The sequence below is a fragment of the Bos taurus genome, chromosome 1 (assembly GCF_002263795.3).
Source record: "Bos taurus isolate L1 Dominette 01449 registration number 42190680 breed Hereford chromosome 1, ARS-UCD2.0, whole genome shotgun sequence".
In the NCBI taxonomy this organism is placed as follows: Eukaryota; Metazoa; Chordata; class Mammalia; order Artiodactyla; family Bovidae; genus Bos; species Bos taurus.
In genome coordinates this window covers 145,266,010-145,288,293 of record NC_037328.1, presented here as the reverse complement: position 1 = coordinate 145,288,293, position 22,284 = coordinate 145,266,010, and the positions used below count along the sequence as shown (strand labels likewise).

The window sequence follows — 22,284 nt, the reverse complement described above, 5'->3', positions numbered from 1 at the left end:
ATCACCCCTGCCGGGAGGGGCTGTCATGAGGAGCTGGAGCTGGACTGTGGACAGCCAGCGAGTGGCTGCTCGGTGTCCACTCCTGTCCACAGCTGGACCTCCTGGAAGGCTGTGCAGGTGGGACCCTGGAGCCCAATAAACGGGCCGTGGTCAACTGGGGCTGGCGATCCTAGATCATCCAGCTCCCCTGTGAGGGCCGCCCCACGAGACCTGCTCTGAGTTGTGGCCGGAGGGGCTGCCCTGCCCTCCCTGAGGCCCCAGGACCCCTCACCTGGCAATCCTGGGGGTCCAGGGCGGCCAGAGTCCACAAATGCCTGTGAAGTATGGGCCAAAGGTGGCCAGTGAGGAAGGCGCCCTGGAAACTGAGGGCACCACCCACCCGAGGTCTCTGCCCAGATTCCCTGGAAGCCCCTGTGAGGTCACACAGGCCCCGTCCCCCACACCCCTCTCCCCAGGACAGAGAAGCAGGGAGGCAGGGAGAGGATAGAGGACTTGGGGTTGAAGTTCTGGTCGTGACATGACTGCCCCACATCACTGAGCCTTGTGAAATGGGGGTGTCCACCCCCCAGCACCACAGGCTCATGCTCGGGAGCCCAGATCCAGAGAGGACTCCCTTCCCCCACCATCATCTCCCCCCCAGGGGCAGGGGGCTTGTCTTCTAACTGACTGCCCACCAGGCGCAGCCTACAAGGTGGGTGGACCTGGGTCCCATTGCCCTGGCCCCTCCCAGAAGGACCCCCACCGCGGACGCAGAGGTGATGGCTTGGCCTGCCCCTGCCTGGGGCTTGGACCCTCTCTAGGGCTCAGATCCTCCCTGGGGGTTAACCTCCTTGGGGTCAGGGAGGGGTAAGGAGGCCAGTATAGAGAAGAGTGGGTCTCGGTGACTCACGTTGCTGTCGTAGACAGGAGTCCCGGGAGGGCCTGGGGGCCCCGGAGGCCCAGGTGGGCCAGCTGGACCCTGTGTGGGGGGAAGAGAAAGATCTGGTCAGTCATGCTCCCAGCGAGGCCACCAACACTGGAGAGGATGGCAGACATGGGCGGGAGGGTTTCTGAAAATCACAGTGAAGTCAGAAAACATCTAATCAAGACAGTGTCCAATTTGTTCTGTGGCCACGGCTGTCACCTTCCCAGCCCCAGATGACAGTCCTCCTCAAACCGTCCCGTGGGGGGCGTGCGGGCGGCCATCTGGGCTGGACACGACCTCAGACATAGCTCGTGTGTTTACTGCCAGCTTGAAGGTCGGCCGTGTGTCTCCAAGGTCAGAGGGAGCCCACGAGGCCAGCACCTGCGGGTTTTACTCGTGTTGCATGAATGTGACTCTCCGTTCGTTCACCCACTCATGGAAAGAGGAGAGACAGTCCACTCGTATAGCATCAGAAGTGCCTGTTCCGAAAGGGCTCATATGACAAAGGACCAGCCTGAGTGATGAAGGTCCCGGAGCCCACGATCCTAGGACCTCATGTGCGCCCTCTCTCAGCACCTGGGCACCTTTGGCCCTGCCCTGTGGCTGAGGAGAGAGGGCTGAAGCAGAACAGAGCCACGAGCTCAGGTCCATGAAGCAGCCAGTCCCACTGGACTCTGACCAAGGCAAGCGCACAGCGGCTGGAACGCTGCCTTGGGAACTCAGGACCGCAGGAAGGATTGGACAGCCCCTGACCTCCTCCTGGACAGAAGTGACTGTCCCCCTCCATCACTGAGCTCTGCAGGAAGGACTGGACAGCCCCCGACCTCCTCCTGGACAGAAGTGACTGTCCCCCTCCATCACGGAGCTCTGCAGGAAGGACTGGACAGCCCCCGACCTCCTCCTGGACAGAAGTGACCGTCCCCCTCCATCACGCAGCTCTGCAGGTCACTGCCTTACATTCTGAGTCCTCACGAAATGTCCACCACGGTTTGGTCCACGAGGAGGTGGTGGCGAGATGAAGACACAGTGGTGCCAGAGACCCCAGAAGAGCAGAGGCCTCAACCACCGCCCCCAGGACCCCTCACTGCTCGGCCAGGCAGTGACCGGGCTGGGAGGGAGCGGGTCCAGGGAAAAGGCTCCAAGTGGCCACGGGTTCACTAAGAGCCCAGATGGGTCCGGAAGGAGTCCTGCATCTCGATGGTGCCTCTCGGATGGAGATGTCACAGGGCCTAACTGGCGACCTTACCGATCTGTGACCCTGGGCTCAAAAGGTGACAGAAACCGTAGCCCCACAGGCAGGAGGTGCCCAACCCAGGGCCCTTCCAAGAAAACCATGTTGTTCCGTGGCCTTGGCTCGTGTATGTGTGTGCATGTATGTGTGTGCTCGAGGCTCTGCATGTCCATGGTCACACGTTGAGGCCACTCAGAAGCCACCCAGGGTTGAGCTCTGAGACCCAAGCCCTGAGACCAGGCCCCGGGCCTGGATGCCCCCGCCCCGCCTCGCACACCCCATCGGACACTCACCCTCATGCCGAATCCCACGCTGGCGTCCCCCGGCTCCCCCTTCTCCCCTTTCAGCCCGTTCATCCCGGGACGCCCCTGCGGCAGAGCACAGGGGGTTGGGGGCTGCAGGGTGCTGGCCAGCACTGCTGCATCGGCCCTGGGGCGCCAGCCCAGCAGCTCCTGTCCCCACCCAGGCCCTCCTCAGGGTGTCTGTCCCTCTGGGGCCCGAGCTGCCTGTGAGCAGGGCTGCAGAGAGCCATGCTTGAGGGGTGGGTGGTCTCCAGGGGAAGGGCAGCAATGGGGCTGTAGTCCACTCCCCTCTGGGCCCACTCTCCGCACGGGCCTGGGCTGACGCCTGCACCTGGCTTCAGACCCAGGGACCTACCGGCCGTCCAGGGAATCCGATCTCTCCCTTGTGCCCGGGCCGCCCATACGGACCCTGTAGGGGGAAGGGGAGACCAGGTTTCAGGTAGGCAGGAACCAGACCCGTGTCTGGGGTCTCCCTCCTAATACCCTCCCCCCATTCAGAGGTGCAGCCGGATGTCAGCTCGGCTCCCTGCCCACCCAGCAGTCAGGCAGGCAGCAGTGCCCTCCGAAGCCTCCTGTGTGCTTTCACACCCAGCGCAAGTGTGTGCACTTTGGGGAAGCCTGGTCTACTCACCGGAGGTCCTCGGAAGCCAGGCTCACCCTGAACAGAAAATCAGAGGCACCATTAGCTGGCTTCAGGTCACCCCCCAGCAGGCAGCCCCGAGGGGTCCCTGTGTCCGTCTGAATTCCTGCAGTGGAGCCCAGGAAGGGAAGGAAAGAACTAGAGGGAGGGGGCTGTGGCTGGGGGTTGTGTCCTGGGCACGTGCACGGGGCACACGCCAGGGGTCCTGAAGCTTGGGGGGCCAGCCCTGCAGCCCAGGCCGGGGTTTGCGGGCCCCCCTGTAGGCCTGTCCCCAACAGCCTGCTGGTCTGGGTCCAGCTCTCCCCACGGCTGGGGTCACCTGCTGGGAGCAGGGGACCCAGGGCACAGGCTCCCCAAGGGACCCACTCCTGAACCCAGCCATTCTTGGCTCCCTCCTGAGGAAGGAAGGCTGGACCCCAGCCCTAGTGGTGATGCCTCCAGAGGCTGAGGGCCAGCTGGGCACTGCAGGGGGTGCAGCTCCCAGGGGTGAGGCCGAGGCCAAGAAACAAGGCCCCCAAGAGCCCCCAGCCCCTCTGCAAGGTGGGTTCAGCTGATGGGCAGAAGACAAAGGGCGAGCCAGTCCAAGGCTGAGCTGAGATTTAGGCTTTGGGGGTCCTCCCAGCAGGTTAGTGGGAGAGGAGCAAACGGGTGGGCGACAGACCAAGGCTGCAGAACTTTCTGGAAGTTGACCTGGAGAGGCTCCCACACACAGGCAGGACCTGCCCCCTTAGGAGGACCCTCTGTGCCATCTGTATGGCCCCAGCCTGGACAAAGCCTCGCACTCATCCAGACACCCCTCACCTTGGCTCCTTTCTGGGCGGGGGTCAGTGCTCTGCCATCGGGGCCGAAGAATGTGCCCGGCTCTCCCTTCTCACCCTGGAATGGAGCGGCAGCTCAGAAGGCCAGCTCAGGGAAGAATGGGCCTCGCACCCCCCGTAGACTCCCCTCGGCACCAACTCGACACCCAAGGACAGGAAGCCATGAGTGGGGCCTCCACTGGTGCAGGGAAACAAGCAGAGGGAATGCACCAGGCACAGCCCCTGTCCCCAGGCCCCTCCCCACAGGCAGTCACCCAGTGACCCCAGACAGCCCCTTGGGGCTCCTCACCTTGGGTCCCGGGATGCCCTGCTGGCCTTTGGCGCCCAGGTCTCCCTTTGGCCCGGCTGGTCCCTGTGGGGAGACACAGAGGGCTGCCCGGAATGCCCCTGCTCTGGACCAGGACCCACAGCCCAGCCCCAGATGCCTGCCTGAGACCCCTGGCCAGACGGGGGCTCCTGCTTCAGTTCCTCGGCCTCATGGGCTCCCCCCACCCTCAGCGCTGGGAGGCCCCACGCCCCACACCCCCAAAGGTACTCACGGGGAAGCCAGCGAAGCCTGCACGGCCCTGCGGAGAGAGGACAGTCAGGACTCCCCCCCGGAGAGGCTGCCCACGCCCAGCCCATCCCGGGGTGCATGTACCTCGGGGCCTGGCACGCTCGCCAGCACTCTCTGTCCACGGGTCAGCAGAGCCATGGAGAAAGAAGGAAGAGGACCACATTTACTATGACGTTAGCCACAGAGACCCACAGAGTGTCAGCATAAAGGAAATCCTCCCAAGGTCCCCGAGATGAGAAGTGAAGCCCCTTCCACCTCCGGGAGCCTGCCTCCCGCACCAAAGAAACTGCCCGGGACCCTGGGGCCGGGGGACAGTGCCCCACCCTGGGGGGACATGTCACAGCAGGAGCATGTGACATGCAGACAAACTGCACGAGCAAGGGGCAGTGGGGGGCAGCTCTGGAAGGCCCGACCTCCACCCGAGAAGCCCCGAGGAACCTGCAGAATGGGGCCCCGTGTCGCTGGGGGTTGTCCCATGGGGGAGGACCGGTGGCCCTGACGACTGCAACCAGCCCTGGGGGGCCAGGCAGAGCATGTGCCCACCCATGCAGGTCCTTACATCCTGCTCCGACACGTAGACGACAGGCCCTGGGGGTCCGGGGGGTCCCGGGAGTCCTGGCTGCCCCACTCCATCCTTCCCTGGGTCTCCCTGGAAGAGAAAGCCAGTGATCCACACTTGCGTTTGCTGTGGGGGGTGAACTGCAGCCCAGCTGGCACTTGGGAGGGCTCCCAGTGCCCACGGGGTGTGAGGAGGTGCCTGGGGGCTGAGCACAGTGGTCTCGAGAGCGACCCCCCCACCCCAGGCAGAGCAGGCTCTGAGCATGGATCCCCACCCCAACTCTCCAAGGCCACTTGGGTGGGCCTGGGGCAGAGGACAGCAGCCCTGGTCCCGCCAGGCACCGGCCAACGCGTCCATCAATTCCCACGACCCCCCACACTCACTTTCTCTCCCTGAGTGCCTTTTTCTCCTTTTGGTCCCTGTGGAGACAGAGAGGAAATAGTTTCTCATACACAGAACATGAGCCCCGCTTCCTGGAGACCCCAGGCCTCTGGGACTGGCCTTGAGTGAAGACGTGGAGTTTTTCTTCACTGACCATGTGGGGCCTGGGGTGGGGTGTTAGCTATGCAGGAAACCCCTCTGGCAGCCTGGACCCCCACTCACATCCCCTGGAGCTGGGGTCTCTGGTCCCCGTGGGGACACTGAGATACACTCTGGGGTGCCAGCTCTCATCCCTGTGTGGTGACCTTGGGGCTGTCGGCCCCGATGCCCTTGGCGGTCACTTACCTGGGGTCCAGCTGCACCCTCTCTGCCCGGGAGGCCGGGGAGGCCCGGTGCTCCGTCTGCTCCAACTTCTCCCTGCAGGGACGCAAGGACAGCATACATGTCAGCCAGGGCCCAGTGGACATTGTTTCCAGGAGCCACAGTATCTGGGAGCCACGGTGTCTGGGAGCTGGCCAGGCCGTGGTTTCTAGGGGTGATTCAACCTGGTCAGCCTCCTCCAGAGCACCATGGGGGCAGGGGGCAGAGGCTTCTATGGCAGAGCTGAGATGGGAGGGAAAACCTGGGGCACCTGAAGCGGGTGGATTTGGGGGTGGTGGGAGGACGATGCTAGGCCTGGTGTGGACCAGCCAAGCCCTGACCTCAGCCTGGGGACCCCTCCCTGTCCCCAGACCAGAGCTGCTCACTATGGATTTCCTGATCCTGAGGAAATGTTCTTACCTTGCTCCCTGGTGGCCCCACAGCTCCAGGATCCCCCTGAAGTGGACAAAGGGTTTTGTGGGGTTGCGAGCGCTGCCCACCCGCTGGGTGGCACCCACCCCTCCTCCAGGGAACCACTCAGGTGGCTCCAGGCCACAGCCCCAGCTCAGATCTGAGGGCTGGGACCCTGTGCCCCCAGACAGGTGGAATCCCAGCCTGGATGGTGCAGCAAGCCAGGCCACTGCGCCCCTCTGAAGAACAGCTGCACTCGGGACTGTCACAACTTTAGAAAGGCAAGAATTGCATCCTCCTTAAAAAGCAATTCTTTGAACTGTCCCAAAGGCTTTCAAATCAAAGCAGAATGCTCCAAGGGACTGGGTGGCAGGTAGGAGCTGACAATCAGTGGACCCTGCACACCCGGGAAGGCTTGTGTGTGAGGGGTGGGGGCTCGCTGTCCTCCAGGGACAGAGGTGGGGGGCAGAGCCAAGTGAGGATGACCTCGAGAAGCAGCCAGGTTCTGCCCAGCGCCACCCACTGCCCTGGGCTGGGGGATCCTTCCCTGAGCCCCACTCCCTCTCCCCTATATCAGCACAGACCTCGGACATGTGGAGCCAAGGGTCTGGATCCCCGCAGTCAGAAAGATGGCAGGGCCACCGCCATCTTTACCCAGGCCACCCCTACCCCAGGCCTGGGCACCACTCCCCCATTAGATTTTCTTGTACTTTGCAAATTCCCCACAAGGAACTCCAGGCCACTGAACAGTGGCTCCTGGCAGCAGCGAGCACCCCCAGGCTAACACATCTCTCACTGACCTTGACTCCGGGCGTGCCAGGCGGTCCCTGTGGGGGACAGAGAAGGAACAGGGCCCAGTCAGGGCTGCTCCTGCCCCTGAGGGTGCAGCCTTTCCCCATAAGAAAATCAGCCCCTCCCGTGCTCACAACTTTCAACAAACATGGAGGAAAACGGCATTTATCAACAGGAACCTGCACACCCGCATACTCCCAGAAGTGGTCTGTTCTTGGCACCACCCTGCAGATGACGAGTGTTGGGTCACCCCAACACAAAGAGACTTGCACTTTATTAACGAGAAACAACGCTGCCATCCAACTGGCTGGTTCAACCTCCCTCGAGGGTCTCCATCACTGAGGCCACGCAACAGCCCATGGACCCCTCCAAGGTCAAGGCACACTGCAGCTCTGTCCCTGGATCTAAAGAGGGGACCCCAGCCCCTGCAATCTTGCCTGGTCACCTTGGCTCACATTTCACCTGATGCCAAGGCAGCCAACCACTACTGCCCCAAACTAAGCCTCTCTGCCGCATAAAGGGGAAGGTACCAACTTAAAGGGCAACACTGCTCCCCTCCCCAGTTAGCTTCTGTCCAAGTGAGGACCCTCAAGCGGTGGTGCGCAGTGCAGGAGGCCTGATCCGCCACTACCTCGCTGGGCTGAGACTCAAGGGCCCAGCTGGACACTGGTTGCAGGCCCCCAAGCACGCCAGTGGGGTCTGTGCTGGCTCCTGAGGGAAAGGAGCCCCTTCTCTGCCCATCCCAGGTGTCCTGTCCCCTGGACGCGCCCCTTGCATGTCCGTCTGGTCTGGGCCCCTGTGATCTCTGGACACCAGGCTCTCAGCTGGACCTGATCCTGACGAGTGCACACGACGATGGCACGAGGTGGAATAGCGTAGGACTGGCCCCATCTGTATTTAGTTACAGTTCTGCTCAGGTCAAAAGCGTGCAGCCAAGTTACAGCCGTAAGGAGAGGGTGGGTGGGCGTTCCCAGCAAGAACCATCTGCAGGGCCCAGCCTGCCGTGCGGTCGTTCAGCTCCAGCAGCAGTGGCACTTCGCACACTGGAGACTTAACTCCCTCCCGGCGGCCTGAGGCAGACAGCGTCCTGGACACAGGCAGCTCGCCGCCCCTCGTGGCACTGCTCCTGGTCCCCACCAGAGGCCAGTCCCGGGGCGCCCTGCCCCCAGGAAGTCCCATCCCCAAGCTGACCAAGCCCAGCTCTGGTGCTCACCTGCAGCCCCTCGGCACCTCGGGCTGTTGACCATAAGGGGCTCCCGGAGCCTTCCATGTCGTCCTGGAGGAGAACACAGGGACCCTCAGGTCTGTGTCTTTCTCACAGGAAGAGACCTGGGCCCACCCCCAGAGAGGGTGGCTTCTCAGGGCGGGGGTCACCTGTTGTAGGGCTCCTGCTGGGTGGGGTGCCGGGACCCCAGACACGCTGGGCTATGAATGTCCCCCCATTCCACACTCTGAGGCCGACCCGCCCGTCCTGGGCGACACGGCCAGGGGCTCCCCTGTGAAGACTCCACCCCCGCCAGCTGAGACAAGCCCAGGTAGGGGCGGCGCCACTGTGGCCCCAGCAGTGCCGGTCAGCGTGGGTGTCCGATGGCACCGGGAGCCAGGAGCAGCGGGTACTCACAAACCCTGCGGCGAATCCTGGGCCCGGGGGCCCCGGGGGGCCAGGGGGCCCTGGTGGGCCTGCGGGTCCAGGGGCTCCTGCCAGGCCATGCTCCCCAGGAGCGCCGACGGGGCCAAGGTCTCCCTTGCTTCCCTGTGCAGGTAGAGAAAGTTGTCGCCCTCAGCTTCGGGTGTTGCTAAAACCCCAGGCACCCCAGCGCTTTGGGTGCCCCGCCCTCATCCTGCATATGCTTTCCTCTGAAAAGCCAGGGGACAAACAGCCCAGCAGGGGCTGCACAAATCCTACGGCACCTTTGTGCTGACCCCACGAGACCCTGTCCACTTAACGTGGAACCGCCACCGAGTGAGAGTCCCAGGCGGTGCCTGAGACGCTCCTCCAGGGCCTCAGAGCTCAGCGTGCAAGAAGGGGAAGCTCCACTAGAAGGAGCAGGCAGGGGGGCGGTACCCCGCTACCATCGGGGAGTCTGGGGGGCAGCCACTGGAGCTCCTGCATCTCGCTCTAGACGCTCGCTCGCGTGCGCTCTCAACTCCGAGTGGCCCCCGCACCTGAGCATCTAATTCTAGGGCCTGGGGTCTCAGCTACAGTGGACCCGACCTCACCTCTGCTGAATTTCACCCCTGGCTGTGCCTTTTCCCTCCCTGGAACCCTCACCAGCTTTTCCTGGTTATCACTGGAGCCTGTACCTGTGCATGCGTGCGTGCATGTGTGTGTGTTTACACACCTGCATTTCCATTTTGAAACCTGTCCCTCCCTCCAGGTTCCTCCTGACCATCTGTCTAATCGCTTTCCAATCCCACCGCCATCCTCCCCTGCTCCCCACGGGTTTCCCCAGTGGACGGGGAAACTTCACCACCTAAGCAGCATCCTGGGGACAGGCGCTCACACCTGGGGAGGCTGTGGGTCAGTGCCCACTCATCCACCTCACACCTGGGGAGGCTTCAGATCATCGCCCGCTGGTCCAGCTCACGGATGGGCTGGGGCCTCAGGGAGGGGGGCACAGATGTGGCCATGGGGGTGTGGACCCCCCGGGACCAGCTGAGTGTGAGAGCAGTAGGGACCTGCTCTGGACACACTAGGGTCCCAGCAGCAGCCCCCTCTCCCCTGCAGCTCCGCCACCCACAGTCTCCCCTACCGCAGGCCCCATCCCTCCTGCAACTCCCCCCCTGCAGCTCCTCCCCCATTCCCGAAGTCCCCCTCCCCCCTCAGTCCCCCTCCTCCCTGCAGCCTCCTTCTCCCCTGCATCCTCCCATCTCATGGCTTTGGCTGGGTTACCAGCTCCTGAGCACATCTGCTCTCACACCATCCCTAGACAGAGCTTGGGTGGAAAAGGTCTTGCAGGACAAACGTGGCACCTATGGCTGGGCAGTTCAGGACTGGACCCCACGATCAGTGCCTAGGGGTTGACTCTCCTGGCTGCCGTGCCCCCAACCCACACCCTTGCCCGGGTCCATCCCGCTCAGGTAGAACAGCAACACCAGGCTTCATCTGTACCTTGGGTCCTGGGGCGCCTGCCTCACCCTGCAGGAGGAAAGAGCAGTTACTCCACAGTCGGACCGGGAGCTTCATCCCAGCCCATCGACTTTTCTCTAAAACTTCCAGGGTCTCCTCGTTGCCCTCGCGCAACCCTGGCTCTTCCTGCCATTGTCCGCCCCCCACCCCCCACTTCAGATGGGAACGGAGGCTCCGGGGGAGGCTCGGTCGGGGGGTCAGAGGTGACCTCACTGCCCAGTGGTGAACACCGCCCCCCACACACACACCCAGGAGGACAGTCCTTCTAGCTCAGTAGCTGCAGAACTCTGAGCACAGAGGGTTTCCCTAACACCAGCTCCTCTGCTGAGCCCCAGATAGCCGGTTCTCAGGAAGGATCGTGGGGAGCGTCGTCTCCATGTGACTGTGTGGGCTCCTCCCCAGATCCACCCCCCAAAGCCATATGGAAACCACAGGCCCGGTTACAGGTGTGCAGCCTTTAAGTTTCTCTGTTACTAATGCAACCAAAATACAAACTTGAAATAAAATGTTCAAACCAACTAAAGCATCAATATTCTTCAAAACCCTTAGGCCAATCACTGTTATGAATACATAGCATGAACAAGGTCCTGGGTTTTTACAGGAGCCCCGGCAGCTGGTTCCCAGCCAGCGAGAGAACCCAGGGCTCCCCGGCTGTCAGGCTGTGATGACCACAGCTCCCAGGTGGACTGAAGTCCTACGGCCCCTGGCCTGCCATTTCTCCTCCCCGGTGAGCTGGGGCATTGCCATCCAAACACCCACATGCTATGGAGCTAGGTCAGCACCCTGGGCGATGGGGGAGGGACTTACGAGGCTGCCTTTCTGTCCAGTCAGTCCTGGTTGTCCGTCTTTTCCTGGAGTACCTGGGGGTCCCTGGCAAGAGAGGAGGAGAGTGTGGGCAGATGGAATTCAGTCACTGAAAAGAATTCACGGGTCAGTAGATGACCATGTGCGTGTCCACAGGTTTCCTGGACAACACCCGAGATGCTCCTGGCCATGCTCTCGGGAGACCCGCCTACGGAGCACAGTTGAGGGCACTTGAATAACTCTGATTGGGTTTTTATTTATTTCTTCCACGTTTTTAGTTTAATTTGAACTGTCAATCAAACTGTGGAGGATAAGTAGGGCGGCCAGCCCCACAGGGAGGGGGCAGCCTCAGGGGCTGAGGTTGGGTTGCTTGCGGACTCTTGGCAAAAGGTCCTCGGGCCTTCTGGAGGACAACACAAGACACTCAACTCTGTCCCTGAGCACGTTTCTGGTGACAGTCAGCCTGCAGACACCTGGTTCCTGTGACCCAGTCTCAACAGCGACGCCCCCGGGCCCCGCCTGGCCACGATGCAGTGTCCCCTGTGCTGGGGGCTAGGGCAGCGGAATCCTGAGGGCCCTGTGCACAGCGAGTCGCCCAAACATGGGCCCCTCTTGGCCCCGTTCTCCGGGCAGCAGGGCCCACTCCTGCCCCATGAAAGTAACCCCTGGAAATGGCCTCTGCCAGGCCAGCTGACCTGCGTGTGGCCAGGGAGGTGAGCGGCCTTGCGTACAGTCACCTGCAGCTTGGCACCCAGAACCATGGGGCTGCCCACTTGGGCCCCTCCCACACAGAGGGGCCCAGAGAAAGGAGCCCCCCAGGAGGATGTGGGGGGTGGGGAGTACAGAGCTGTTGAAGGGGACGTGTGCCCACATTCACTGTCCCTCGCAGGCCTGGACGTGAACAAGGGTGGGCGAGAGCAGGCAGGCTTACCGGGGGCCCTGGACGCCCAGGCGGCCCGTCCCTCCCAGGCACGCCGGGCAGGCCTGCGGGTCCAGGGACGTCCGAGCTGTTCATCCCGAAGCGGCCTGGCTCTCCTGGCAGGCCTGGGACGCCAGGGGGCCCTGGGGGGCCGGGGAAGCCGCGAGGGCCCTGGACATGGAATAACACAGCATGGTCACTGCACACAGCACCGGCTGCAGGGTGCCCCGCCAGGCCTCACACCGCACCACAGGTTCCACTGGTGCTTGGGGACAGCAGAGTCACGACCACCACAGCCCAGGGACACTCACGCGGAGGCTCTCCAGGTCGCCGCCAAAACCGGATCCCTCCATGTCGATGAAGGTCTGAGGAGAGAGACTGAGTCAGAAGGGGCCCAGGCCGTCCACCTCCAGTCACTGGTAAGGCAGCAGCCTGGTCAGCGCTGGGCTTCCCTGAGCATGGCCCCTCACTGACAGCCATGCAGGACTTTCCTGCTGACCCCCAGCCCCACTGCATAACAACCCCCACGGGGGCAGGAGCTGAGTCTCTGGGCCTGGACACCCCGGGGAGGCCAGGTCTGGACTGAGCAGCATGGCCTCAGGAAGCTGAGGTCTGCAGGTGGGCGGGAGGCCCCTCTGCTGGGACAGGGATGACCCTGTAGGAGAAGCAGGACTCACCAGCCTGTCGGGTTTGAAGGAGGGCCCTGGGGGCCCCGGAGGCCCCTGGGGTCCTGGGGGTCCCCTCGGTCCGACTCCAGGATCCCCCTGTGAACAGAAGACCCAGTTATACCAGGGTGCGTGTCCCCACATTGGGTCAGGGCGGAGAACAGTACAGGCCCCCCACACCCATCCTGGTTACCACTCACCTTCTCGCCCTTGGGGCCCACGTCTCCTGGGGTCCCTGGGAAGCCCTGTGGCCCAGTGTCCCCCTGGAAGACAGAGGCCAGGCGGCTTGGTCAGGAGAAGGCCCTGCGCCTTGTCCCCGGCCGAGCCACCATCAATACATGGCTTTGTGTCCACAGAGCAGTGCAGAGCAGACAGGGGCGGGTCCCTGGGGCGGTGGGGACGTCATGGGGGCTGCAGGTGGGCACCACCGACCTCAGAGATGTGAGCCCTCCAGGGAGCGGCGCCCCACAGGGGTGACCACAGTGTCTCGTGCACACAGGCTGGAGGGCAGCACCCTGCCCGTCACGCGCGTGCTGTGGGGGCACCGAGGACAGGAGAGCCGCCTGTGCACTGCCCGGGTGAGTGGGCTGAGGTCGAGCGGCCTAAATTGCCCTCAGTGTGACTAAGTGTCCACGCCCAGAGCTCTTCTGATTCGAGGCCCAGTGCACCCTGATCCGGGAGCTAGTTAATCCAGTCATTGGACCCTGGATTCCACACACACACACACACACACACACACACACACGCATCCCGCTCTGCCGAGGCCCCCGCCACGACTGAGTTGAGCTCCGGTCTCAGGTGGGAAGAGGCTCCTGCAGGACGTTCCCAAGCCCCGCCCCTCCTGAGTCTCTCTTGAGGCTGTGAGTCCCCCTTAAACCCAGAAGCCTCCCCAGGCCTCCTCATCACCGTTCGCTGGTCTGTTGTTTCCTAAATCTTTATCCGAACCTTCATGAGTCATTTTACTCTGCTTCTTGGAAATAGCATTCGATCATTTTAAAAATCCAAACAAACTCCGACCCATGAGCAGGCAGACAAGCCCGCCGTTCCTGCCGCGAGCGTGTCTCGTCTTTTCCACGTGCCGTGTCCCCCACCCACACCCAGGCTGCTCCTCTGTCGTCTGTCGTCTCCTCTAGAATCTGAAGCTTTACCTTTCATTTCTTTCCTTTCCTTTTCTTTGTTCCTAGTAGTCTACACGTCTCAATACACCTGCTTAAATGTATGTTTTTCTATCAACAGTTAAACTTAACATTTTGTTAACAAAAAGTAAGTTTCATTTTCAAAATATTTTGAAATCTCTCCAGTAGGTTGAGTTCAAAAAATCCCAGGGGTGGGGAGGTGGAGAGCCAAAGGCCTCCTGCAAGCATCACAGATAATACAGGTTCTGAAGGAAAAGACAACATACGGGCTTCCCGTCTTCACCAGGATCACCCTGGAAGGCAGGAGAGAACCATTAGTGACAGAAAATTACAGCCCTGACCCTACCCTGAGCTGAACGTGGAAATGGACTCCAGCCCCCCAACCACCCCCCAGTGTGCTGACTCCCACGGGGCTGGGAGTTTTCTGTCTGTCCAGGGCACTGCATCCACACCCCCTGGCCCCACCCCTGCTCCAGCTACCCTCCCGTTCCACCCAGGGAAGGAGACCGCAGTCTGGGCCCAGGACCCAGCACCACCCCCGCCCCGACCTGCCCAAGCCCCACCCCCAGCTAGACAAAGGGGAGACGGTACTCACAGGCTCACCGTCCCTTCCAGGGGTGCCGTCCTTCCCCGGGGGTCCCGGGGGCCCAGGGGGTCCCTGTGGTCCAGAAACAGGCTGTGCCTCATGGCTGTCTATGGCTGGGCCTGCAGGACCCTGGGGGCCGATGGGGCCAGGGGGGCCCTGAGCGCCAGGCTCTCCCTTCTGCCCCTTCAGGCCTCGCTGAGGACAAAGAGCAAAGGGTACAGGCTGGGGAGGGAGGTGCACACACACTCACCTGCATCCCTGGCTTGGCCCAGGTCACACAGAGGGCACAGACAGGCAAGGGGACGTGCAGAGTGGCCGTGCTTGCGGACACACATGGGGGGCTGCCACGGTGGTGCGGTCACGTCATCACCCTCCCCGCCCACGTGCTCTGACTGGGGGCCTCCCCAGCCGAGGATGCCCAGTACTGCCAGAGACCCTGAGTGCGGGTACAGGAAGGGGCACAGAGGGCAGGCAGGAGCCAAGAGCTCCACCAGGGTCCCCAGGGAGTAGGACCCCAGGAAGTGGGGTCCCAAGGAGCAGGACTCCAGGGAGCAGGGTCCCCTGGGAACAGGTCAGGGGCACTGACTGCGCTGGGGGCCCTGTGGTTCTGGGTCAAGGAAGCCTCACCTCTTTCACGCTGCTCCCAGGGCTCCAAACACTCTCATCCCACGTGCCAACTGTGCCCAAGCTGGGGAGGGTCTGAGCTGGGGGAGGCAGAGGTGGCCGTCAGACCCTCTGCAGGGCTGCCTGCCTACCTGGCGCTCAGCCCCAGCCGGGTTCCCCGAGGATACACTCTTCTCCAGATGAACCATCTGAGGGTTGGTGGCACCCCCACGACCCTCCTGCCCTGAGCGCCAGGCATCTCCTGGGAGTGGGAGCCTCTGAGAACCTGACCCACATGCGGGAAGTCAGCACTGTTCTGTGTGGTGACCCAACCCAGGTCTCCATGGGCCCAGCCTTGTCCTTGTGGCTTCTCTGGGGAGATGGCGATGGTGCGCATCCCGGGACCTATCGGGGGTCTGCCCACAGGCCAGATCTGGTCAGATCCAGCCTCGGCCCGAGCCAGGGACGGTTCCCACAGAACTCAACAAAACACACAGAAGAGTGGATGTGGAGTGAGCACCCATGGCACGGATGCCCGCAGCGTGGACGTTCTCCGTGTGGACGCCCACAGTGTGGACCCCTGAGGTGTGGATGCCTGACCCCGACACCTCACCCTGCTCGTCTCCCGGCCCGTCTGCGGTTCCTCTCCACTGGGTACAGGATGGTGCCCCTGCTTTGTGATGGACAGCACTTTTGGGGTGAACTTTGAGGCTGTTCCCCTAAAGCTGTCACCTGACGTGTCAGCATCACGGAGCTAGTTAGAAAAGAGGATTCAAGCTGCGCTCTGACGTCCTGCCTCCTGAGGGTCTGCCCTCGCCGGGTCCTGATCACATTCTGACAGAGCTGGATGCTGAGCCTGGGGCTGGTTGGGACCTGGGGCCTGTGGGCTGACCGTGGACTGGCCCACTCAGGAAGGGCTTGCCTTTCCAGGGTCCCACAGCGCTGAGGGCCACCTGTGCCCTTGCCAGAAGAAACTGGGGTCACGATCTCTGTGCCCATGACCCCTGTGCCCACCTGCAGCCACCTCTGGATTTATCTTGCTCAGTAAGGGAGCCACCCAGTGCCTGCTGAGGGCCCAGTTACCCCAACCAGGGACTCATCAAGTCACCAGTTGACCACTAGAGGGCCCCCACACTGCCCGAGATGGCCCAGGGAGGAACCCTCCCAGGCGTTCAGGATGGTTTAAGGCGAAATTAAAATCCTCGCCTCAGAAAACATTTAAAAGCACCAAAACATGGCTCAGAGAAAGTAAAGACCTAAATAAGCCAAAGGAGACAGATCTCTGAGTGTGGGGTCAGAAAACTGGACATTAGCTGACGTCCAGGTGCAGCCCCACACTGACCGCATGGTGAGTGAGGATCTGAAATCCATACAGGGTAAAAAGCACACAGAACACAGAAGTGGATTCATGAAGGAAGAGCAAGGCCAGAGGATCCACATCACCTGGGCCAGGCTCATCCTAAAGTGGTCAGCCCCACGTGAAACGACAGGGTCCCTATGGAGCAGAGTCCAGACACACGCACGCACGCGCACAGCTGTGCTCAGCAAAGGCCCTGGGTCACGCAGAGGTGGGGAGACGGTCCTTCCAGCAAACGTGCTGAAGCCGCATCCGTGGGTCAGAGCCCCAAGTGAAACCTAAAACTGAGTCAGCCGCTCAGACATGATGCCAACACTGAGACCCATAAGGACAGACTGATGGGGGGCTTTCCTGGAGGTCCAGCGGTTAGAGCTCACACTTCCATTGCGGGGGTGCGTGTTCAGTCCCTGGTCAGGGAACTAAGATCCCACAAGCCGTGCGTGCATGCTAAGTCGCTTCAGTGGTGTCCGACTCTTTGTGACCCTATGGACTGTAGCCCATCAGGCTCCCCTGTCCATGAAATTCTCCAGAAAAGAACACTGGAGTGGGTTGCCACTTCCTCCTCCAGGGGATCTTCCTGACCCAGGGATCGATCCTACGTCTCCTGCGATTCCTGCACTGCAGGCAGATTCTTTACCGCTGTGCCACTGGGGAAGCCCCACAAACCAAGAGATGGGGCAAAAAATAAAAGAACAAACAGATACATCTAATCTCATCAAAGTTACAAGCTTGCACTCTTCTAAGTCACGTAACAAAATAAGAAGGTGAGCTCAGGCTGAGAGACTCTCCGGCAGAGGAGGCGTGTACAGAGCATACGAACTCTCAGCAGAGGTGCGCCCAGTAAAACGAAGGCGTGAGGTTGGGACAGATTCCTCACGAAGGAAGACACAGGCACAGCTGGTGCGCCCACAGGAAGATGCTCCACGGTGCCCATCATCAGCAGGATGCAAAGTAAAGCCAAGGAGACACGGCCACACCGCTGTCGGGACGGGTACAGCAAAAGGGCCGAGTGCCAGGCACTGGTGGGGACCCACATCCCAGGGAGGTTACATGGGCAGCTGCCATGGCAGTGTGTGGCAGTTCCCTGTGACACACACTCCTGCCACTCCACCCAGGTGCAGATGGAAGCACGTGGCCATGGACCCTGCACACAAACCCCACGGCCACCTTTCTGTAACAGCCCCAAGTGCCCACCTACCCAGAGAAACTCTACTTGGCCACAAGATGGTGACTCTCAAAGCACTGATGCTGAGTAAATGGGTCAGACAAAGTCCTGGATTCCCTTTAAGTAAAATTTTAAGTGCCAACATCTGTAGTGACAGAGCAGGTCAGTGGCTGCCCGGGAATGGGGGTGCGGAGTGGGGCGCCTGCCAAGGGGCTGACAGCGCCTTCACGTCTTGCCTGAGGCGATGGTTTCAGGGGTGGACACGTAGGCTGAAACTTCTCAAATTTTGTGTTTCAAATATGTGTAATTTCACACACTACTATGTATAAAATAGATAACCAACAGGGACCTACTGTATAGCACCGGGACCTCCACTCAACATTCTGTGATAACCTATATGAGAAAAGAATCTGAAAAAGAATGAATGAATGTACACGGGTGACTGAGTCACTATGCTGTATACCCGAAATTAACCCGACAACGTACATCAACTCTACTTCAATAAAATTACAAAAATGTGTGGTTTATCATATGTCCATTATACTTCAAAGCAAAGGCAAACCGAAAAATAAAGCCAGACCAGTCATGGAGCTATCAAGGGGTCTGGGACGGCCCTGACTGGGGCCCCAGGCAGCAGAGCATGGCAAAGCAGGGGTGGGGCACGCGCCTCAGTCGCGAGGCTGGGGCTCTGGCAGTACCCTAAGTGGGTCTGACAAACGTAACAAGCACACACGCCCCGATCACGGGGTATGAACAGAGGGACCTGACCACAGCGCCCGGATCACGGGGTATGAACAGAGGGACCTGACCACAGCGGTCAATTCTCTCATCTGTTCTTTCCTGCTTCTAAGTTGGGTGCATCAAGCATGTGATATTTCAGTAATTTTTAAAAGTGATAAATGCTCTTCTCCAAAATAAAAAAAAAACCTATACAATTTTCTAGACCTACTAAGTGTTGCAAACAGAGCTCTACTGTGTCTCCCTAAGACCCCGGTTACCCACCAGACACGGACCTGGGCACCGCTGTGAGGGACTTTGGAGATGTTGGTAACTGAGGAGCTGACGTTAAGGTGGGGAGAGTGTCCTGGGTTATCGGGTGGAACCCAGTCATCACACGAGGCCCCCAAACAGACGAGGAAGCAGGAGGGGAGGTCCGGGACCCAGAGCAGGAGAAGGACCCTCCCCCTCGACAGGGCTGGGCCAGGACCGGAGGAACACGGTGGTCTCTGGAACCTGAGGACGACCCCTGGCTGGCAGCGGTGAGGACCCGGAGCCTCAGTCCTGCAGCCACCGGGAGTGGGATCCTGCCAGGCCCCTGAGTGGGAGGAAGCCAGTCTCCCCGGAGGGAAGGCAGCCATGGGCACGGTACAGGGCAAGTTTCCCCCCGAGATGCTGAGGGAGCCTCCGGCCCTGCCACAAGAACCAACTCCGTGGGCACCTGTCACACTGCAATGGGCGGCTACGCACGGGCACGGAGTCCACTTCCCAGTGTGCCCCAGGCGTCCAGGCCTGAGCACCCTCTGGGCCCAAATGCTGCCCAGCTTCACAGAGGTCCAGTCAGAGGTGCCTTTGCCTCCCTCAAAACCAGCTCCCATGTTCTCCTGGCGACCCCCTGCCCCCAGGCTGGGGAGTGGCAGCACTCTCAGGATGGTCCTGTGACCCCCAGGAAAGCAGGAAGTGAGAAACGACACAGGGAGACCACGTCCATGGGGCAGCAACGGGGCAGGGTGGGTGCAGAGCCCCCAGCAGTGGGGCATCCATGTGACAGACGGGAGCCCCTCACCTGCCATGCACATGGGCCCACATACTGCCTGCACACGCACACACCAGGGACATGCATAGATGAGTAACACACACACACCAAGGACACGCACACGCCAGGGACACACATGCGCCAGAGACATGCATAGACCGGTAACACACACAATCAAGGACACGCACACGCCAGGGACATGCATAGACCAGTAACACAGAGACCACTAACATGCACACATCAGGGACATGCACACACCAGGGACACGCACACACCAGGGACACACACACACCAGGGACATGCATAGACCAGTAACACACACACACCAAGAATGTGCACACACCAGGAATGTACACACACCAGGAACACGTGCCGTGAACACACACAGCCACGAACACGCACATACCACTAGTACACACACACCCCACCTCAGCAGGCTTTACCTCCTAATGAAGATGCTGTGGTTGACTCCTCTACTTCCTCAGTTCTCAAGTCCTCCTCGTTGCCGACTCCGGCCAAGGGTGGAGAAGTGACCGGAGGAGCCTCAGGGAGCCTGGGCCCCAGGGGCGCACCCTGGGAGGAGTGGGAAGCAGCTCCGTTATTCAGTGACACGTGTGGCCCACATGCTGCCAGCTTTACACACATTTGGTTGTAAAATGAGATTTTACAAAAGTTAAGAAGAAACCATCAGGGACTCCATCTTAGAAAAGAAGAAACTCCAGGCCCCTCCAGGGTCGTTTTCTTCTGAGCAGCTCACACGGTGGGGGTCTCCTCGCCCTGAAGCCCCCATACCTGGAGGGATGGACAAGAGCCTACCCTCCCTCATCCCCCATTCAGAGCCCAGGATGGCCCCTCGGAACTCAGGCAGCCTTGGCTCCTGCCTGTGGTCTTGACAGTGACGGACACGAGGCCATCACCATGCACCAGAGGGGTGGTCGCATGTGTCCTCAGTGAGGGTCCTGACCCGGCACCAAGGCCCAGTGATTCCACCTGCCCTCCATCCCAACCCAAGGGATGAGGCTGACTCTGCCCTGAAAACTCTATTCCCTGTCCCCAGAGAACCTGGGGCTTCTAGGGCTATGCCCTGAAAACCCACTCCAGTATTCTTGCCTAGAGAATCCTGTGGACAGAGGAGCCTGATGGGCTGCTGTCCATGGGGTCGCACAGAGTCGGACATGACTGAAGCGATTTAGCATGCATGCATGCATTGGAGAAGGAAATAGCAACCCACTGCAGTATTCTTGCCTGGAGAATCCCAGGGACAGAGGAGCCTGGTGGGCTGCCATCTATGGGGTCGCAGAGTCGGACACAACTGAAGCAACTTAGCAGCAGCAGCCCTGAAAACTCACTTCCCTGCCCTGGGGCCCTCGGGGCTTCGAGGGTGAGTGCACAGGTAAGACGCTTCCTGCACTCCCTGTCTGCACTCAGCACACACTCCCTGGGGATACTGCTCCGGAGACGGTGCTGTCCATGTGCACGGAACCAGTGTCCCCATGAGGCTCGTCCGTGGGTGAGCAGTCCCCGGGGCAGACACAAGGCCAGTCCCTTGCAGCCAGAACCCTCTGATGTGGGCAAGGTCCTCAGGGACCCCACGTCAGTTGGTCACGCTGACACCCCAGACCCCCTGCATGTGGGAGAGCAGAGGCCTGGAGAACCACGGAGGGCGCTGAGAGACTGAGCGTGTCCAGGGCCAGGCCAGGCCTGCACAGCGGCTCCCGCATGGCCCCTCCGACTCCTCCCCGTGGCCTCCGCCGGGTTTTGTGGAGCTGGAGCTGGCAGGGGCAGCCGGCTAGTTAGCACACTGCAGGCTGATAACTCCCTCTCTGACCACCCCCCCGAATCTGTTGAGAGACTTGCATGGCTGCAGCACTTGATGCCTTGGCACCAGCATGGTGGGGACACTGCTGTCTCCGTGGTTTGTGCCCGGGGCCCCTGGGTAGACAGCTGAGGAGAGGACAGGCCACGTGACAGGCAGGGATGCTGTGGATACAACCCACTGACACCGTCCAGGGGTCTGCCAGGCGCCAGAGCCAGCGCTGCTCTAGCAAGTGAAAAGCCAGGGAGGCCCCAGTGCCCCTGGAATCAGGGGGTCCACTGACCACTCACCCCAGGGCAGCTCAGCACTCCACCTTGTCATGGCCCCGGGACGCCCGGGCCCTGGAGGAGATGACCCTAGGGGTGGAGTGGGGGTGGGACACACGGTGGGTCCAGATGGGAGAAGGGGGCATCCTTCCCGAGATGCCCCAGCCTGTGTGCTACTCCAGGCAGTGGGGGCCACACAGCAGGGTCACCCCTGAGTCCCCCATGGCCCCGAGAGCCAACAGGAGATGCAAACAGACACGCAAGGAAGGCCTGGGCCAGCCCCCAGGCTGGAAGGGACATTCCCTCCCAGGAGAGAGCACAGATGGGAAGGTGCAGCCCTGACTCAGCCTGAGTCCAGTCCCCATCTCCAGCGAGAATTTGTCCTGAGAAGTCGCACACACGTGTGCACAGGTGTGCCTGCCCGACGCCTCATCCACAGGCCCCAGTACTCACCAACTCCTCCCGGAGATGCTCCTGGGTCTCCACGAGCCCGCTGCCCAGGTCTCCGGACGCCTGCGGGGTTGACAGGAAGCAAGTTGATGGCTGAAGCCCCCAGCCCCTCGGAGCTCAGGGTCAGGGGGAGGGCAGGCCATGAGGAGGTCAGCCAGTCATCGACAAGGCTCGTGTCCATCAGACTTCTTAGGATGAATGGCTTTTAGGAAACCAATGTGGCCCGTGGCCAGACACCCAAAGACCCGCTTGGAGGGTATCCCTTCCTCTCCTGTCCCGGGACACTATCCTGGGAAACAGCCCGGAGGGGAGGCCCCGCACAGGGACCCTCGGGGCTGGGACATGGCTGCAGGTCCCACTCCCTGGGCCAGTCACTGCATGCGGCTGGATCGTCTCCCAGTTCACAGTGCTGGGCTCACACGAGCTGCTGGGACCTGGGGCCACCCCGGGGACACAGGTCTTCTGCCTATCTGTCCTTCACACAGAGAACCGGTGTGTCTTCTGCCTTAGGCCCCACGGACTGTGTGCATGCATACACGTGACCGCACACACACACACTTTTTGCTCTGGCAGCTACCAGTGATGCTATCACCCAATGGGCTCCCTAGGCATGTTATTTAACTCTTATGTTCTATGCATGTTTCTATGTGGAAAGTTCCAGGCAAGGGAGGCTCACCTGG

General features: G+C 61.1%; 1 protein-coding gene and 1 long non-coding RNA gene across 9 annotated transcripts in view; one reads left to right on the top strand and one right to left on the bottom strand.

Annotated features, from left to right (window-relative positions):
* Positions 1-22,284, bottom strand: part of COL18A1 (collagen type XVIII alpha 1 chain) — a 94,485-nt gene that overhangs the window by 8,309 nt on the left and 63,892 nt on the right. For all 8 annotated transcript variants that reach the window (NM_001429092.1, XM_059875252.1, XM_059875315.1 and 5 more), the window contains 27 exons: positions 21,608-21,667; positions 19,516-19,645; positions 14,822-14,898; positions 14,204-14,389; positions 13,875-13,901; positions 12,673-12,735; positions 12,485-12,571; positions 12,119-12,172; positions 11,820-11,978; positions 10,892-10,954; positions 10,067-10,093; positions 8,576-8,707; positions 8,168-8,230; positions 6,963-6,989; positions 6,172-6,207; positions 5,737-5,808; positions 5,394-5,429; positions 5,011-5,100; positions 4,536-4,565; positions 4,435-4,461; positions 4,185-4,247; positions 3,879-3,953; positions 3,069-3,095; positions 2,793-2,846; positions 2,429-2,503; positions 890-958; positions 272-314 (listed from right to left, as the gene is read on the bottom strand). In NM_001429092.1, coding sequence (NP_001416021.1) covers positions 272-314; positions 890-958; positions 2,429-2,503; positions 2,793-2,846; positions 3,069-3,095; positions 3,879-3,953; positions 4,185-4,247; positions 4,435-4,461; positions 4,536-4,565; positions 5,011-5,100; positions 5,394-5,429; positions 5,737-5,808; positions 6,172-6,207; positions 6,963-6,989; positions 8,168-8,230; positions 8,576-8,707; positions 10,067-10,093; positions 10,892-10,954; positions 11,820-11,978; positions 12,119-12,172; positions 12,485-12,571; positions 12,673-12,735; positions 13,875-13,901; positions 14,204-14,389; positions 14,822-14,898; positions 19,516-19,645; positions 21,608-21,667 — 1,852 coding nt within the window. The remainder of the gene's footprint in view (positions 1-271; positions 315-889; positions 959-2,428; positions 2,504-2,792; positions 2,847-3,068; positions 3,096-3,878; positions 3,954-4,184; positions 4,248-4,434; positions 4,462-4,535; positions 4,566-5,010; positions 5,101-5,393; positions 5,430-5,736; positions 5,809-6,171; positions 6,208-6,962; positions 6,990-8,167; positions 8,231-8,575; positions 8,708-10,066; positions 10,094-10,891; positions 10,955-11,819; positions 11,979-12,118; positions 12,173-12,484; positions 12,572-12,672; positions 12,736-13,874; positions 13,902-14,203; positions 14,390-14,821; positions 14,899-19,515; positions 19,646-21,607; positions 21,668-22,284) is intronic.
* Positions 108-2,250, top strand: LOC112448014 (uncharacterized). Its single transcript, XR_003036277.2, has 2 exons — positions 108-691; positions 1,232-2,250. It is a non-coding gene; the product is annotated as an uncharacterized lncRNA (long non-coding RNA).